Below are 11,175 nucleotides of genomic sequence, written 5' to 3' on the forward strand. Positions count from 1 at the left end.
GGAACCTTTCGCGAAATTGACATGGATCTTCGGTATCAATATCAGACCCAACCGGTTCATTATGGAGGTGTCGTGCTGGCAACCTGCAGTCCTTTGAATTGCCTCATGCGTGGACCATTCAACATGTGCGTCACAGGTTGATATCCATGGTAGAGGAGTGTGCGATTGTCATTGCCCATGTCAGTTCGTGTTCATAGTCTATGTATGCTTGGAGTTGAAAACTGAAGCTGCAACATTCTAGGCACAGGCCGGATTGGTAACCTAAATTTCGGCAACACACCCTGCCTTGTGTCCAAGTCGAAACCTGGACAAAAGAGGAGAACCGAGTTCACTGTGGAAGCCATATCGACGCAGTCAATTTCGGAGCCCCTGTCAACCACAGAGTGGATCGGTATCAATCAATCACTATCGAACTCATATGTGGAGTACTTTATGCGATTGGGAGCCTTTGACGAACTGGGTATTACGAAATCCTCAACGATTCGGAGAGAAGTGTCGGTTGGAGACAGTCGAATCGATTTTGAGATCGATGAGACGACCTTTGTAGAGGTCAAGGTGAGCATTTTACTTTTGAATGTTGAAGCTCACCTCTGAGAACTGACCCGGTCCCAAGACGCCTTTAATTCATATACCAGGTACGGGGATAGGGGACTCAAAGCCATTGACAGCGTTTCATAGGTAAATTCGAAAAAAGTCTTGATGCGCAACATCTATAGGGTGAACTAACGCTTCTGTAATGCGACAGGATTGTTAAGGTCTGCCATTCCTTCGCATAAACATGCATATTCCATTTCTGATGCGTATTATTCAGCATTTTGATGAATTAGCTAGCGCCGTCAAATCAGAATCCAGCACAGGTCACTTGAAGAGGGGCATATTTTTGTTCTGTTTTTTCTACGATGCGCCACCGTTTCAACGACCTCCGGCTACGGTAAATATTGAGGCTATCACTCAGGCAGCGAAACGAGCGAAGGAAGCGGGGGTGCAGTTCTGGCAGGTAATTCCATATTCCTCGCAAATGTAAACGTAGGCGACTAATCTGAATTGCCCTTACTGTTCTTTCAGGCTAATTTTAGGGTAACACCTGAGGGAATCCATTTTCTTAGAGTATTCCGACTGGAAAGCGACTATTAAAGGGTAATGCTATGTAAACAGTCAATGGAGGGATATTCCATCAAACAATGAGCGCCACTGGACGTGGTGTCCCCGCGAGTTTCATCGAAGATTGTGCAAGCGCATGAATAAATATCATTAAACCTCAATATCTACTGTACGATCTACATTATTCTACATCTGCCTTGCGATGCATCCCGTTCGGCCTCATGTTCCACCCTTGTTAAAAGCCCTTGTGCTTCCTCAGCCAGCGGCCCGCCTCTTTTCACCGCTGCAACCAAATATGACCTAGCTAGGTTTAAATCTTTGTTAACCTTCCTGAAAAGATCTCCAGGTTGCCTCTTCAGTCCCTCTAGATACAATTTTCCCAAATTGACTTGCGAAATCTGAAGGCCCTGTTCTGCTGCCATTTTCCAATACTCGATGGCGTCCCAAATATCGCGTTTTATGTCGAACTCTTCGTTGCCTTGAAAATAAATGCTGGCAACATTGTGCTGCGCTATTGACAACCCTGCATCACAACAATGAATAACAATTGATCTATGCATTGGAATCAAAAGGGACTTACCCTTGTTAGCCGCTTGCAGAAACAGCTCAAGCGCTTTCTTAGCATCGGGGCGTCCATCAGGTGATCCTTCTCCCGACGCATAGTGGGTCCCAAGCAGAAATGTAGCTTCGACCATCCCTGATGCGATGTAAGTTACTGGTACCTTGTGTAATCAGTCAGTTGAAGGTACCTTTCTCATGTGCGTGCTGCAGGTACTTCATCGCCTTGGGCACATTCTTAGGAACAACGGGGACGATACCCTTCCCGTAAATAAAACCTACACTTGTTCATCTAACCCACCAAAAGGAGCGCTTTCAAAGTGGCATAGAGACCTAGCTGGCCATATGCTTGAGTAATTCCACTTGTAGCTGCGGATTCAAGCAACTTTATCCCTGAAGACACGTCAGATCCCGTAGAGATGTGACGTAGACCAAGGATGTACTGGGACAACCCGTGCTTTCGACTTGCTAAGGATCGCATGATTTGGAGAGCCTGCTTAACGTCCTTTTTGAATCCGGGAATATCTTGAACAGATCAGACACTTAATTAATGGTCTGGACTGACTCGAGCATGCTACATATCAAATTACCTTTGGATAGAACTTGGGCATATTGATATTCTGCATCCATATCGCCGCACCGAGATGCGATTTCCAACATCTTCCGTGCGAGGGGTAATCCATCTTAGATTCAATTAGTCTTCATCTGGCGTGGGAATGGAAGGGAAACACCGCCAGGCCAATTTTACAACTGATAGGTACCTGGCGAATGTCGGGCTAACATAGTGCCCACCATCGTTAGATTTCGTACGTCCCTATTTGCAACTATATGACAACAACTGGATGGTTGAGCGCTGTATTCGATCTGCATTCCTCACCAACATAAAAATGCGTCCAAACCTACTCTCCATAAGCGTTCGCTCCAAGACAACAGTACTCCCAGCTGCATTATTTTTCCCAAAGTCTATGATTGCCGATACCAAGGCCACCTGTTGATGAGCAGGTATAGAGACCCGCTTGTCTTCATACAGCTTGTGCAAGATGGGCCACGGCGGTAGCACCTCCTCAGGAACCAAGCTTTGCAAATCTGTCGGTGAAGTTCTTGTGCTGTGCGTCGGTACACCGGCATCCTTTACGGCACTCTCCAGAACTTCACCGTCTATCGATATAGTGTCAAATACTCCCCCAACGGTTGGGGTACGAAGCCCGTTGCCCCTCATCGAAGGAATGGACGTGAAATGTCGCAGACCTGACCTGTTTGAATCGCGGGTCCATGAAGAGGATATAACAGGGACGGCACGCAACGCTGCTTGGTTCGAAGGAACCCCTTTTGTGTTGTTGGCCTTGCAAAAGACAGCCACATGCTGCTGCGCTCGTTGAGCCCGATATCTGGTGGATGAGTGGACGTTCATGCCACCAATTTTCGAAATTTTCTCAGCACTTGGTGATCTGACAGTAAGGCATCCTGAACTTCACGATCGGCTTCATTCGATCCATAAATATCCCATTGGAAGTAATGTTTAACCACTTTAACCACTATTGTCATTGGGATATTTCAATTGCGGGAATCGATCATCTAACTCTGCCCGCGCTCACGGCGTACCCCCAATCAGTATTGGAACTCTGGCTCTAACCATCCTGTCTCTCACATGGCCGTTAAACTCTCCTTAGTTCACTTCAACCATCTGAGGGTGACAACCGTAAGTTTTCATTCCATCGTATGCGGACAGCCATGGAAGTCTGGCATTCCCGCTTGTGCTTGACGCCATGTGTGGCGAACATTGGCCAGCTTGTTGACACAGACGGTCCATTCAATATTGTATGTTTCAACACATGTTCTGCAACTTCCTCCGTAAAATGTCACATTGGAAACACCTAAGGAAGCATGTTATCACACATGGTCCTTTTCAGAAGGACAGGCAGTCTACAGCGTCAAGCAATGAAGAGGGAAACTGGCCCATTATCCTACCTATAAAGAGAGTCTTGACTCACTGCATGTGCTGTGGCAGTTTGATAGAATCTGTGCCAGCGGAATGGGATATTGGCACAGTTGCCAAAGGGTCAAAATTATGGACTGGTCCTAGAACAAGTGCCCAATATGTCCGCTAATGACTTTCTACACTTTTTGCTTGCTTTTCGGAAGATCTGGGATCACTAGATGTGTGCGCATCAATGACCACAGCCGCTTTTGTCCAATTGCGTGTCCTTTGCGAGATGACGACGTCGCTCGGATGTTAGGGAAATGCGCAGGCACTGCATCCGAAAACCTAATGAACTCATGCGCTCCTGACTCCAGTAACTGCATCTACAAGTATTGTATATCATGTAGCTGCCAGCGCAACTGTGGAGGCGAAGGTGCTTCACAACGCTTTATGACAAGCCTGTCCGAGTCGATGGAATGCAGCCATCACCTATATCACCTGTTCTCGAACGTCCTTTGTTCAATTATTCCACCACAAGAGATCTTCATGTTAGACGAAAACATTTTTCTTCCATCAATTATTTCCAGCAAGACTTGGAACTTCCTCATCTTGATCTGTTTATAATTCTCTGTATGCTTTAAGTTGGTCATATTTGTCAACCATAGGTCTGACAAAGATCCACTATCTTTAGTTTCTTGTCACCTCCCTCGTCTTACTTGGTACCCCGAAACCATCCAAGCAATATCAGCAGCATACAATGGATCACCTAGGTCAATTTCTATTTCGGTGGACGGTTTCCGGTCATGTATCGGGCAAATGCGCAAACATCAGAGCGTATAACGTGAGGTAGATCTTTTGTTTCCAGTCTGAGGACGCGCTACTAAGCACGTTAACCAGACCCACCACATAGCAACCCATTGCTGGGCGGACGATCTTGCACATGTAAAATGACTACACATTTCCATACCCGACTTGGGTGCATAAGCTACCGTATTTTGACGTTATCAAAGCCGGTATGTTACGGAACTCCTAGACATTCATTTGTTGCTACTGCAAGATTATATCAGGTAAGTAACACCATATCCGTCTGGCATAGCTCTCTTTGCTGATATCGTCCTGGGTCACATAGCAGCCAAGAAATTTCAGTTCTAGGCGAACCTCTTCCTTATTTTCTTGTGGACCAACCAACACCTTTCCAGCAGTATCATGTACAGGACGCTCAGCAACTATAGGGCTTTCTTTGATAGAAGGCCGGAAGCCGATCCAAGCTCGTGCTCTACAAATGGCAGTTCTATCTCGTTTCTTCTCAACTAGCAACGTCTCCCGCTCGTATCCATCTCAGCAAGACCCTTCCGATGCCCGCTCCCGGTACCGACAAGAAAGAACTTTTGCCATGCATACTACAATGTATTACACCGCTGCGATTATCGTCTTCTTTATTGGTGCATCGTACGCGGCTGTTCCCCTCTATAAGCTCATTTGCACCCAAACAGGGCTGGACGGCACTCCGCTCACTTCCCCTGGTCACAAGTTTGAGCCGGAATCTATGGTTCCTGTTCCAAACTCAAGGAAGGTGAAAATCAGATTTGCGTCATCAGTGTCCGACAGCATGCGTTGGTCGTTCGTTCCCGTTACCCAGGAAATCTCCGTTGTTCCGGGAGAAACTGCGTTGGCATTCTATACCGCGCACAACCCTACGGACGAGGATATTGTCGGTATATCCACGTATTCGGTGGTGCCCGCCAAAGCGGCACAATACTTCAATAAAATACAATGCTTTTGCTTTGAAGAGCAGAGATTGGAAGCGAATGAGGAAGTCGACATGCCTGTCTTCTTCTACATTGATCCCGAATTCGCATACGACCCTTGGATGAAAGACGTGAGAACAATCACCTTGCATTACACATTCTTCAAAAGTAAGTTGGTCCGATCATTGCCAAGTTAGTTCGCCTTCTGATCGCAGGCTTTCTTCAGGTAAAAATCAATAAAGGCACCAAATTGACCGCACATGGAGGCATGATGTGACTGTGAGATATGGTTCCCCTTAACATGGTATCTCCATGCGAATTGGCATCAGGGGACAGACATAGCATACACACAATATGATACAACAAGGAGCTTTGTACTTTATTTATTGCCATTACCCAGTTAGTATCGTGGAGCGATTTCGTTACATTCTCGCGCTATGTGTCCTCCCTGTACTTCTCCATTAGAAAGATGTCTGGAAGTAATGTATTATAAAAAACATACCCTGCCGCATTTGTAGCACCCGATTGGCTCTGATCGCGACGCAGGAGGTTCCCTTGTGTAGCAATATGATCGTGCCTTTCTCCACTGTTCGAACATTTCATCGCCGTCGCCAGATCGACCTGCTCCCAGACCCACAAACTTATCACCGGTCGCATCTACACGGATCGGCTCCGCGATCCCTTGTGCGCTAGCCCCTAGACCGGAACCTTCGCTCCATCCTGCAGGTGTCAAAAATTTCAGCCTAGTATAATCAGAGCTATCATGCGCAATTCCGCCGCTCACCAAGCTTTTTCATAAGTTTGTATCCAACATTTCGTTTACTTATCATGTAATCTTCTCGTGATGCCTCTGGCCGTGAAAATGGAGGACTCTCACTTCTCTTTCTACTCCCGGCACCGCTGCTACCCCAACGACTACTATCTTGAGGTCTTTTTCCTCGGACTGGAGTTCCGCTTTGCCTCCCACGTGGACTACGACTTCCGCTGTAATCGCGATGATGCTGAGGTCGGTGGGTGTATTTCCCTGGTTTCCTGCTCCCACTGCGCGTCCGGCTGCGACTTCTGTCATCGCTACTTCCGCTGTCGGTAGAATCAGGAGATCGAGATCTTGAGCTGCTGCTGCTGCTAGAACTGGTAGACTTCGATCGTTCCCGTCGGCTTGCTCGTCGTCTCCTGTCGTGACTTCTGCGTCGGTCATGGCTTCGACTTGTCGATCTTTCTGCCCGTGAGGAAGACTCTTGTCGGATTCGTCCCCGCCTAGAAGGGCTTCGTGACCTGTTTCGATTATCTTGTACTCGTTTTCGAGTCAATGAAGAATCGGCCCGTCCGTCGTGAGATTCATGTCTGCGCCTTGCATCTTCGACCTTCCGATACCAATCATCCAAGTACCCAATCTCCCATCCATCTTTATCAAACTGCAAGCCTGTATCAGATGAGTTCAGCTGATCGGCAGCCATTTCACCTGGTGCTTCCTCAAATCCATCCTTCTGCCGTTCTTGTTCGAGCTTCCTTCGTATGATATCCAATCCAGAATAAAATTCGTCTACTGCGGCGAGGAGATCAGGATTTGGGGGAGGGCGCTGTGAGAGTGCTCGTATTTTGCTGACTGCTATTTGTTCGTATGGCTTGTGATCAAGCTTGATTTTTCAAACCATGCCGGACCGCATAGGTAAGCAACCGTCGCATATAACTAGGCCAAGCCAATCTACACCTGTGCGGTCATCATCGAGCACTCACCGATATAGCAGCTACCACCAGCCCAGCAGGCAGCTCATAGTACTTTGCATTGGTAGGAGGCGCCTGAATGGTCGTTGGCAACGACATGTTTACGCCCGCGGTGAGCGATTTCCGGAAAGATGGATGAGATTCTGGTGCAGACGCCGGTGCAGAGTTTCCGATTTTTGGTGCTTCATGAGAAAGGAAAGAGCTGTGCGATACAGTACAACTAGGTTCCCGCCTTACGTCCCTGTTCACATTCAACCCGATAGGTGCGACGTGTGGGAGATTCAAAAGCGGCGCTGATGGAATTGGTTGTGCTGTCTGTATTACGCCTTGAAAGGTCGTTCGAGGCTGTGCCTCTTGGGACAGGAGATTGGATGGATCTTGTGGAACAGCCGGGAGTGCAGCATTTTCCGTATTTGCCATAGCGTGAGGAGGTCTCCCAGGCTTTCCCAAGTGAGACCGGAGACCGTCTATGACAGTTTGACCGAAGAATCTTTTATCAGACCAGATGGTCAAAACCTGAGCGTCGATCCAATTAATACGTCACTCTGAGTTTCACAGAAGGCGACAGCGTCTACCTTCAGAACTTTCTCTTCCTTTTTCTTGATCCCAGTAGCTGCCATATAAGTGTGACTAAGCATAGGTCCAAGATGTGGCAGAAAGCTATCTCCTATCCATTCTTGATGTCGTTTTCGGCTAGATGGTGAATACTAGTCAATCCATGTTCTCCTCCCAAGGAAAAATGGTTCTCCATGTTACATACCCGTGATAGAGGACATCGTTCACAAGGTAAACCAAATGAAGCCGACTCTCAAATGCTGTGTTTACCTCCGATATGGCCTCCAGGAGTTGGGCTAATAGACTCACATGAGAAGCCGTAGTGCAATGCTCAAAGATCCACGCTTTCCCTGCATGGATGTTCGTCTGGGAGCAATCCTTCATCAAGACATCTAGTAATCCACAATACTTGATCACCTCGTCTCTATTTGAGAGTGAGGTTGCTAAGGCGTCACGGGCAGAGCAGACTTTGTCCATGGCTGTTTGAAGTGGATTCAAAATAGGGGCTGACATAGGTACGACAGCCGGTGTTAACCCCAATGCAGAGAAGAGCTGCTGGGTTAATATTGGGTCAAGTTGGGCTGGTGGAAGTGGGGCTACTTGAAAGGCTGCACCATGGTCGGTAGATGTGCTTGTTAAACCGCCCGTATCTATCTGTGCGACAGAAACAGGTATTTGCGGACTCGCACCGTGCGAAGGCAACAGTCCTGTAGCTTAAATGTCAGCAGGTCCAGTAATCGATCCACTCATTAGCACGGTTCCCTACCAGGTTTCTTAAACTGTTGGACCTTCCACTGAAAATATGGGTAATTTGCATCTTCTGGCCACAGAAAGCGATATCTTGGATTGTGCTTCTGGCGCTCTTTGGTGATCTCGAGAAACTCTGGACAATCAGTAAGTTGAGGTATCTCCTAAGTTGTGCATTATGCTACGAAGTAACCTACCCTGACCATTCCTAGCAACATACTCTGCCATTTTGTCTAGTATCGAGACATCGACGCCTGTCGACCGAGGGAGAGAAGGATGAGCGGCTGTACTTCGCTGGATAGTTTTGCATTCCGCGCAATCATACCAGGTGGCACCGATGGCAGGAGACTCTGCTGCTGCCAGGACGCTCCTGAAGCCATAACCTACTGTACTGAAAATTAGGTGAAGTCGAGAGCGTTTCCTAAGTTGGATGGCTATTGAATTCTTTGGTTTGACAATACGGGTGGAACTGATTGGAACCATTAAAATTCCACATTGGACTCGAATTCTGTTTACCGTCGTTATTGTATTAGTGTGGAGGCGATTGAAAATGGCACTAGAACTCATTATTATCCGGATTAATCCGGTTAGTCACATCGCATAATCAGCACCCTCTCTATCGCTCAAACTGGTGAGGCATGCTAATGTTCTCCAAACTGCGGTGTGGCATGCATGTAATGTTTTTTTTTTTTTTAAACTGTGGTGAGGCGCATGCCAAAGGTCTATAAAAGGGGACCTGCTCCCTCTTCCCTCTTTACCCATCCTCGACTCAAAGCATCTGCCCAACAAGTCTCAGTCCATCATCATGAGAATGCCGCTCTGGTGCCGAGGACCTCGCCCTCCCAACAAAAACAAAAACAACATAACCCCTTGCAAACGCTGCTACTACTATACTGCTACGATTGCAGGTATGCATTATCTTTGTATTTTCCCACGCGTATTCCCAGTCTAATTATTCTGATCTACCTTAGTACCTCCGACTAAAGAATTTCGGAATCAGGCTTAGTTACCCGGTTAGAACAACCGTAATGTATTGCATGTGTAATTGGGCCTAGTAGTAGTTAGCTTTTCACGTACCCCAGTTCAACCCAGGCTGGAACCTGTAGCGAGTTAGGATAGGGGTGGGACTCGTTTGCAGGATAGGTTATGAAGGGTTGGACAGGCTGGCTAATTGTAAATTAGAACCGGCTGTAGTGGGTTGGAGGGAGAATTTGTCCTTAGAGACATTTTCTACCACCTGCACACTAACAAAGCTATTTGAATACATCGGCCAATGGGTCCTCCGGAAGTTTACTATTCCGCTGCTTCTCCTCCTTCTTTTTACCAGCCTCCACCCGTCTCCTATACTCCTGTGACAATTCATGCTTCCTGGTCCTTCTAATCTCGTTAGGACTCACAAATTCCCGATTCTCAAATAGAGTAGATCCTCCAAAGCTCCCATCAAACACCCTCATGACGCTTAAGACGAACCGTGGCCCTATTTCAATCAAGGATATTTCCTTCTCTTTCGTTCTTTCAGCCGCCTTTTCAACGATCTGCATGGATGTTGATCAGAGGACGGAAGTGCAGTTCTGCACCTGCACACACTGTCTTACCTGATAATTTCGGAACCATATCTTGTCATCAGCGATTGAAAAGCTTAGCACATGGTCGATAAACGGCTTCAACTTCCGCGATGTCCGCGGGCTCCCGAATGTCTACAGCAACAAGGATGAGAAGGTTGAACCGACTATTGCAGTAGGAGAAAGAGCGCTATAGGCACCTGAGTGAACATCTCTTTCAGAAGTTGGTAATGTGGTTGGTCATCGAAGTTCTTATCAAAAGACAAGATTGGTCGCGATCCTTTGAGACAATTTCCTGTCATCCGCAGTTCGTCCATAGTGTGTACTGAAATTGCATCAGTTAAAAAATCAGTGATGAAACTCAAGCGTCCCATGGTACGACGAGATTACCATTTTGCACATGAAACTTAACACTAGGTCCGTTTGGAGTCTTCGACATCCACATATACAAATCCGTGTGCTTGCGGATCTCAAAGTAGAGGCAGTTATTGCAATTGCTCAGTTCGGCAAGCTCGTTCAGTACGTTGAGTTGATGCTTGGAGTCCAGTTTTGACTCTGGCACCAACAAAGCCAAATCAGTAAAAATCTATGTGTTAAGGTAATGAACGGTGCTCAGATCTTCAAATGATACCTTTCTTTGAGTGTGGCATAAGAGTACCAAGATCCTTCAGGAGGTGCCGGTATCTATTAAGCTAAATTAGCGGCTTCTCCCACTGACCCACCTCCATTAATATGTACCTTTCCGTTATCCCTCGAGACGATAGTAGTAACACCCGTTGCTTATTCTTCCTGAATGCGGGTTTACTGTTCTTTTGGACACCCTCCTGTGTTTCCCCTTGATCTATATCCTCCTCGTCCTCGTCCTCGTTCTCCTCCTCCTGCTCTTCTATATCGCTACCCTCCTCCTCGGCGTCTTCCTCTTCAGCAGCTTCGGCTCTCAAGAGTAGCTCCTTTCTCCCCATAGTTGCCAAAGAGACAGCCCCTTCTCCGTCTGACCCTTCGTCAGAAGAATCGAAGTCAACGTCGTCCACATCGTCGTCTGATGCTCCTCCAAGTTCTACAGAAACAATTTCGGGTCGCTTACGCGGAGCCTCCTCTTGGTCGTCGCGAGTGCGTTTGTTACGGGGCGCCATAGTGGTGGGTAATTGAATTCACAGCGACGGGTAGAATGGAAATTGGAAGTTTGATGGTCAAAAACAATTAAATGGACATAGTCTGAAGTCACTGTGCCTTATACGCGCCACATGTAAGGCATGGC

The 11,175-nt window shown here is 47.2% G+C and overlaps 5 protein-coding genes across 5 annotated transcripts; 2 read left to right on the forward strand and 3 right to left on the reverse strand.

Moving 5' to 3' along the window:
• Positions 1-146: 146 nt before the first annotated feature.
• On the forward strand, positions 147-1,134 carry SPPG_03519 (uncharacterized protein; the record flags this gene model as incomplete). Its single annotated transcript, XM_016751782.1, has 6 exons — positions 147-183; positions 242-555; positions 614-678; positions 746-755; positions 812-997; positions 1,066-1,134. 6 exons carry the CDS (start codon positions 147-149, stop codon positions 1,132-1,134), a joined length of 681 nt encoding a protein of 226 aa, XP_016609765.1.
• Positions 1,135-1,228: 94 nt separating this feature from the next.
• SPPG_03520 (uncharacterized protein) lies at positions 1,229-3,122 on the reverse strand. The gene is made up of 7 exons (XM_016751783.1): positions 2,563-3,122; positions 2,421-2,483; positions 2,250-2,342; positions 1,993-2,184; positions 1,851-1,937; positions 1,682-1,798; positions 1,229-1,624 (listed from the first exon to the last, which is right to left on the reverse strand). Exons 1-7 carry the CDS (start codon positions 3,068-3,070, stop codon positions 1,278-1,280), a joined length of 1,407 nt encoding a protein of 468 aa, XP_016609766.1. The 5' UTR covers positions 3,071-3,122; the 3' UTR covers positions 1,229-1,277.
• Positions 3,123-4,474: 1,352 nt separating this feature from the next.
• SPPG_03521 (uncharacterized protein) lies at positions 4,475-5,917 on the forward strand. The gene is made up of 3 exons (XM_016751784.1): positions 4,475-4,647; positions 4,710-5,496; positions 5,555-5,917. The coding sequence occupies exons 1-3, from the start codon at positions 4,528-4,530 to the stop codon at positions 5,566-5,568; spliced, it is 921 nt and encodes a 306-aa protein (XP_016609767.1). The 5' UTR covers positions 4,475-4,527; the 3' UTR covers positions 5,569-5,917.
• SPPG_03522 (uncharacterized protein) lies at positions 5,570-8,777 on the reverse strand. The gene is made up of 9 exons (XM_016751785.1): positions 8,681-8,777; positions 8,553-8,609; positions 8,375-8,491; positions 7,814-8,315; positions 7,629-7,746; positions 7,066-7,569; positions 6,113-6,965; positions 5,831-6,048; positions 5,570-5,776 (listed from the first exon to the last, which is right to left on the reverse strand). The coding sequence occupies exons 1-9, from the start codon at positions 8,733-8,735 to the stop codon at positions 5,729-5,731; spliced, it is 2,472 nt and encodes an 823-aa protein (XP_016609768.1). The 5' UTR covers positions 8,736-8,777; the 3' UTR covers positions 5,570-5,728.
• Positions 8,778-9,511: 734 nt separating this feature from the next.
• Positions 9,512-11,068, reverse strand: SPPG_03523 (ribosome biogenesis protein BRX1). Its single transcript, XM_016751786.1, has 6 exons — positions 10,656-11,068; positions 10,549-10,601; positions 10,308-10,472; positions 10,118-10,242; positions 9,951-10,052; positions 9,512-9,890 (listed from the first exon to the last, which is right to left on the reverse strand). Exons 1-6 carry the CDS (start codon positions 11,048-11,050, stop codon positions 9,609-9,611), a joined length of 1,122 nt encoding a protein of 373 aa, XP_016609769.1. The 5' UTR covers positions 11,051-11,068; the 3' UTR covers positions 9,512-9,608.
• Positions 11,069-11,175: the final 107 nt, after the last annotated feature.

This window comes from Spizellomyces punctatus, assembly GCF_000182565.1.
Source record: "Spizellomyces punctatus DAOM BR117 chromosome Unknown supercont1.5, whole genome shotgun sequence".
Classification (NCBI taxonomy): domain Eukaryota; kingdom Fungi; phylum Chytridiomycota; class Chytridiomycetes; order Spizellomycetales; family Spizellomycetaceae; genus Spizellomyces; species Spizellomyces punctatus.